The sequence below is a fragment of the Pygoscelis adeliae genome, unplaced genomic scaffold (assembly GCF_000699105.1).
Source record: "Pygoscelis adeliae isolate BGI_AS28 unplaced genomic scaffold, ASM69910v1 Scaffold174, whole genome shotgun sequence".
In the NCBI taxonomy this organism is placed as follows: Eukaryota; Metazoa; Chordata; class Aves; order Sphenisciformes; family Spheniscidae; genus Pygoscelis; species Pygoscelis adeliae.
In genome coordinates, this window is record NW_008824676.1 from 3,304,203 (window position 1) to 3,310,764 (window position 6,562).

The window sequence follows — 6,562 nt, forward strand, 5'->3', positions numbered from 1 at the left end:
GAGAGGGGAGGGAAGCAGTGGTACTTACCTGCATAGACTTTCCACTGTCAAAGCATCTAAAACTATAGAAAGAACATGTTTTAAATTTCTGTATTTTAATTCTGTTAAAATATCTAATTTTTCAAGGCCCATTTTCTTGCCAATAAGTCCAGCAAGAACGCGTTCTAATGCAAATATTTCTGTTCCGTCAATATTCTCTGATATTTGATTTTGGTCTGATCTTTGTCTTTGCAAGCAAATTTCATGAACTATTTTCAGAGCTGGAGTTCTTGAGAGATCTCCGTGACTTACAACTAGGTCTCCACTAGGCTGTTCTTCTAAAACTAATGCATGGTCTTCACTGACAAAGTTTCTTTCTTCTGTTAAGATACATGCTGAAGTAGGACTGCCATAATGATCTTCTGTCTCTGACTGTGAGCCTTGTTCCCGAAGAGTGGATAACCTTCTAACGCGTTCAAGTTTTCTTGTCTTTCTTTTACTATCCAGAATTTTGGAGCCTTCTTTACGTTTTTGGAAGAACTCTTGGAAAGATCCATCATGATCAGACAACGAGTCTCCTGATTTGTCCAAATGAAGTGAATTATATCCACTATCCTCAGGTGTTGAAAGGTCTGGGTAACTTGCCAGCTTAACAGGGGGAGAATTTGTATCACACATTTCAAAGTTAAAGTTCTCTACAAGACTGTTGATAGAAGTCAGGAACTTACCCTCATTGGCCTCAGGTAAGACACTGTAAGTAGGAGTCCTAAGCAACCCATCACTAACACTCATAAGGACATTTTCATTTAATTCATTAGCATTACTAACAATAACATCCTTATGCTGAATTGGAGATAAACATTCTGGTTCTAGCAATAGGGGGTCTTTACATTGGGACTCATCTAGCGTAGAAGTCCTTTGTTGTGAAAAGGAAAGTCTCCGTTTTGGGCAATTGGCATTAGAGTCCTCAGTTTTTGAAGTGCTAGTTGTCAGAGGTTTGTAACTTTTATCTTTTGGAGAATCTGAAGCAGTTTGTGAAAGTTTTTCTTCGGAGCTCAAAACACAAGAGAATATTTTTTTCTTGCTGCTTCCTGAAGAACTAGCTTGTCTTTCACAGCATCCTACAGTTGTGCCAGCTGGAACAGCCTTAGATAAAAGCAGCCTCCTGCGTAGTGAGGAGACTTTTCTACTCACTTTAGGAGTTTCAAAAAAATCTGCACTTCTATTTGCTTCTCTTCTTTCCGATAAGGAGATAGAATTCATTTCATTTTCAATAGATGATGACACAGGAAAGAGGGTATTTGGATGAATGTGCTCAGACTGCTCTTGTAGCAATGATAAACTTGTTACACTCAGTGCTTCTTTATGTTCTACATCAGGATCTTTTACTGACTCATTGCTTCTGCTGTCCAGAAATACTGAAGTGCAACATGTGTCTTTAAAATTGGAGTATTTAAAATTGCTGCTGGAGGATGTTAATCTATTTCTTTTAAGAATATTGAACATTACTGAATGACTGTCTGACATCTTCTGCTTGGCACTTTGACTTTGTAAATGAAGATACCAGTGTTATTTCTGAAACAAACGATAAAAGTAGTCACCAAAACACCTTCAGATTAGTGAGAAAGCCTTGTGTAAGTCTATCAAGGTAGCAACCATGACAGAAGCATTTTCATTAGTCTTAGTAGAAACGGTGCTTATACATGAACACAAAGATAAATTAGAATCAAGTAGATGGTTAGAATGAGTGATTAAAATGCATAGTATACCATAAGTGAGGCAAATTAAAACAAATCCAGTTAGCTAATGGATCTGCCAATCTCACCCAAGGAAAAACACTTCAAATAAGCAACACAGCAACTAGAATCTCATTTGTGCTGAAATCAGTGACAAAACTCCATCTCGTTCCAACAGGACCAAGATTTTTATTAGCACTGTGTTATTGGTTCATCCAACCACTAACAGTTCAGTCCACAAGAACTAGCAGAAGCTCTGGTAATAGAAGAGTTTAGACAAAAGGCATTTTTTCCTTATGAAAAATGAGAGGATTAATCGTGAAGTCACAAGTCTACGGGTCTCCCTATTATTTAGATCCCTACAGTCCCTGGAAGGAATAAAATTTGACCTCTAGTTACAAAGTGAACAGTGCATTCTTATCTGCCTTAACATTTAAATGTTATTTTGTAAAGAAGCTCTCTGCTTTTACTCAGCTCTGTAGGTAAACGGCGTGTTCTGAAGATTTACACTTTAAAGAATATGATGGACTGACTATACATCCTTTCACCATGTACATAGAAAGTTTCTTTTAAACTTAGTAAGTATAAAAGCTCTTAGTTACTATATATTTTCCTAGAAAAGTTACAAGTGGCTGATGCACCCATTTACACAAGAGATGTAAGAATAGAGACTTACTTTTTTGCCATTCGTACACGGCAGAGTTTCTCCACCCTAACTGGAGTGGCCAATAGGTCACTGCTTTCTACACACAAGACATGGTAATCGTACAAAAGATGTTATGAATAATGCCCGTATGAGGGCTGTTCTCATAGAAACCATAGTAGTTCACATCAAAGTTGTTAAGACTTTCAAAGTTTGAATCAGCATCTTTTACTGGGGTATGGTACTGGCCTCTAGAACTGGTATTTTGGAACATAAGCCTGGAAATAGTCATTGAATTTTCAGAACAGACAAAAATAGGAATCCTTAAAGGTGGCTTAAACACCAGATATTAAGACATTGCTAGTATCCCAACAGTCCTGACTTAGTCAAGCCCTAAGTCACCAAACACAAGCAGTGGGAACCCAAATTGCCTGGGGGGGGAGGAACTATTCTTTGATCTTGGGTCATTTAATTAGCATTTTTTGACCCATACTGAAGGCACTTTATAAGATCATTGCAATATAGAAAGTGCTTTGTTCTGCTTTCTACTGTGAGGAGACAGCAACATATAGAAGTTCAAAAGGAACAGGATATTAAAGAGCAGACTCTGAGAACTTGGCATAAAGGCCTATAGAATCGTGCTAATATCAGTATGAAATCAAACAGATTTAAAACAAAAAAACAAACAAAAAAATCCATCCACATAATTGAGAAAAATTCATCCAGGAAAGAAAGGTATGTGAAAATAATTCCAAGACAACGACAAACTCTGAAGTCTGGCCTGCTTCCTTTCTCTCTCCCATTTACCTCTGCAAGTACCCTACTTTCACATTTGTTTTCTCTCACTGCTTTTTCCTCATTCCCTCTTTTTACTTGGTAAAATAACTGACAGCGCAAATAGGAAACATGAAGGCATAGCTTTAAGCTAGTTATCACACAAATTAGGGATAACTTCCTTGACAGTGCAGGACCAACTCCAAGCAGTGTCTAGTGTTTCAGTTGCATCGCTTTCCAACATTTTAGGCAATAGGCTGAAAATGCTGTGTCGTGTACTAGAAAATAACTTTTAAAAGATAGGAAAAGGGTATAAAAAGTCTCTGTGTAGTGCATTGCTGCTCTTCAGCTGATTATTCACGCTATGAGCAGAGGACCACATTAGCATAGCTCTTCTTTTTGCAATAAGAGGAAGACCTATAAGAGACCTGTACTAACAAGAGGGCATTATCTTTGTGTAATCTACAAAAAGAATAGATGTTTCATTTTCTGTACTGAATTTTGGTGAACTGCAGTTGTTAGCAAACGTTGCCAGGAGATATTCCTACCAAAAATGGTGATGGACAGAGATTTAAATTTTGAATGCTATTTAGAGACAGCTATTCAAAATCTCAATCCCACCCTAAAAAAAAAAAATCACATACCCACACTTACCTTTAAAAATATAAATATTTTCCTTAAACACAGTCAAACTAACCACACATTTAACAAAAGTGCACAGGCTTGGAGGTTTAGAAACTTAATGTTCAGGCAGCATGCTGCAGAAACAACAAAAGGAAAACTCACGCTTGCAGTTTCATTCTCAGATATTCCATGGGAGAAATTATCTAATCTTATGAACAACTGAGAGTAGAGGAAATTTAAAATATTACAGTATAAAATAATTTAAGCAAACTTGTGTTTCAAGTAGCACAAAATCACAGAAAAACAAGTTTTTGCAGCTGTAGGGGAGATCAGAATAGCAGAATTAAAGGAATGTCACTCAAGTAAAAGCTAAAAATATGCTGTAAATACGCCAATGTCCAGCAGGAGGAGCCTGTGAGCTTACGATATTGATTTTGAGATAACAGCTTCGAAAAAGTTATAGGGAAGCCACTGCAATACAGTCACTGAGTGAACAATGTCCATTATACTCCTTTACAGGAAATCCCAGTATACACCTCAGTTTTGTATACACATTAATTTTTTTCAGAAGGTATTACTTGTACAAGTTAAGATTTAATTTAACACAAGGTCTCATTTTACAAGTACTGTACCAAAGGGAAAGCCTTTCGGAGGTTCTGAACATCTCTTGTAATAGAACGAGATGCTACTTATATTCATAAGACATGCCTAATAAAACCTCTTATGACTTGTCTAGTGTTTTATAAGCACTTCCTTTTTTATCAGGAGAAAAGTTTCATCTACTAGATTTGATACATAACATCAAGACCTTTTCATTTGGGGGTCTTGAAGTAATTTCTGAAAGTATTGTTGACCTTGCTTTAGGCATCATAAAACAGATGTACAGGGAAGAAAAGACTGGTCACACAGCAAGTCAGTTACAGAGGAAAGAATAAAATCCATATCTGCTAAGTGTAGATTCTTGTGCTTTATGCATTTCTCATATCTATTATTAATTTTTTAGTTCTCCAATTGATCTACAAGTCAACTGCAAACTTCCTGGCAGTTTACATAACAAAATATTTCAGAGACCCAAACTAAATTAAGAACAGGATTCAGACATTTAGACAAGGAATAATTTCTGATAAGCTTAGTCTTACAAAGTGTCCTAAAGAGGTAAAAATGTTGGTTACTCGAAGGCAATGTAAATGATGCCTATAACTTAGAAATTAGTTTTAGAATGGAGTCATGCCTGTTCCTGATACTAATTTACATTCCCCAGTAACACACGCTGAACACTTATGCCTCGAACAAGATGCTTTCTGTTCTTGTTTGTCGCTGTTCACCATTGTTAACGAAAGAGATAAAGGCAAAGCTTTGGTGATACAACAGTATTTTCTCTGTTATTTGAACAGGTATCATAGCTGCAGTAAAACTGTCTTTATCGGAAGACTCTGCTCTTTGAGCACCCAGATTAAAAACAGAGAAGTCATCAATACCTTCAAAGGTATTAATATTGAAGATGGCATAGCTAAATCCTATCTGTAAGATGTGGGTCACTTACCCTAATTTGTGAAGCAACTCGAGATCTTCCAAAGCAAAGGTGCTGTATTCAAAGTATTGTTTACCCCTACTGATAACCTAAAGTGGGAAAGGATGTGGAGAGAAGAGAGACATGCGAGAGAAGTATTACCCAGCTGAGGCACAGTTTTCAGTTCGTCTGTATATGCGTTCACTGCAACGTCTAGTTACCCAGCGATGAAGATTATTGACGGCGACCTAGGGACCAGCACCCGAGGGTCTCTCAGTCACCTGGGATGCCGGACACGAGCAAAGCAACAGCTTCACCCCCTCATCTGGCAAACCGCCGGGCACAGGAAACAGAGCCTAGAGGCCCCCTACTACCGAGTGCAGCTGAGGCGGTCGGCGGGGCTCCCTGAGAAGGGGTGAAGGCGAGGAACCCCCCTCCCCGGCTGGCTGAGAGAACGGAACCCTGTCGCCTCAGCAGCTCGCCGCCTGGCTCTGGGGCCCGTTGCCCTTAGTGAGGAGCCGCTTCGCTTCTCTCCACCCACACCGGCTCCTCGCGTGCGGCTACCGCTGCTTTCCCTCGCTTGGATTTGAACTACCCGCCCTTACCAACCGCTGCCGCACCGCCTCCCCCGCCCCCTCCGCGCTGCGGCCCTCGGGAGAGCGGCACCGCTCCAGGGCGAAGGTAGGACGGGAGCCTGAGGAGAAGGGCTCCGCCGAACGGGAGAGCCTGCTCCTCGGGAAGATACCGGCGAGGCTCGCCTTTCTCCTCACACTTTATACTCCAGCCCTGCGGCCCCCGCCGCACCCAGCCCACCATTAAAAGCGCCCCTGCGTCGTTCTTCCCCGTGCTCTGCTTCTTCTCAGGTGCCTGCGAGGGTGAGGCTTTCCCGCCGCTCCGAGAGCCCTCTCAGCTCCCTGCCGGGGGGCGCCAGGGCTGAGGGGTGGCTTCAGAGGCGCTGGTCGATCACGGCCAGCCAAAGGCTTTCACAGGTGACGAACCTTATCTGCACCACAACCTTTAAGCTTGAGTTATGAGGGTGCTAATTCGAGTTAATTAGTACAGGAACAAAACAATCACAGAGCGTTTGTCAAGTGCCATCTCCTTTAAATGAGCTGTCAGTCGGGTGGGAGATGCCCGGTGACGTCGCCTAGGTTTTGCCGTGGTTTTAGTTAATCTGTGCATTAAAAAAAAAAAAGCAACCCGAATATCTGGGTGCCTGTTTCTCCTGAGCACGGTACGGCTAACGTGCGGCTACACAGGCTCACCTACCTGCTGGCTCCCATCAGGCTGGGGAGC

The 6,562-nt window shown here is 40.9% G+C and overlaps 1 protein-coding gene across 1 annotated transcript in view; it reads right to left on the reverse strand.

The window, feature by feature from the left end:
- FBXO43 (F-box protein 43) overlaps positions 1-1,506 on the reverse strand; it is a 3,782-nt gene extending 2,276 nt beyond the window's left edge. Inside the window, exon 1 of the mRNA XM_009323071.1 lies at positions 29-1,506. Coding sequence (XP_009321346.1) covers positions 29-1,506 — 1,478 coding nt within the window. The remainder of the gene's footprint in view (positions 1-28) is intronic.
- Positions 1,507-6,562: the final 5,056 nt, after the last annotated feature.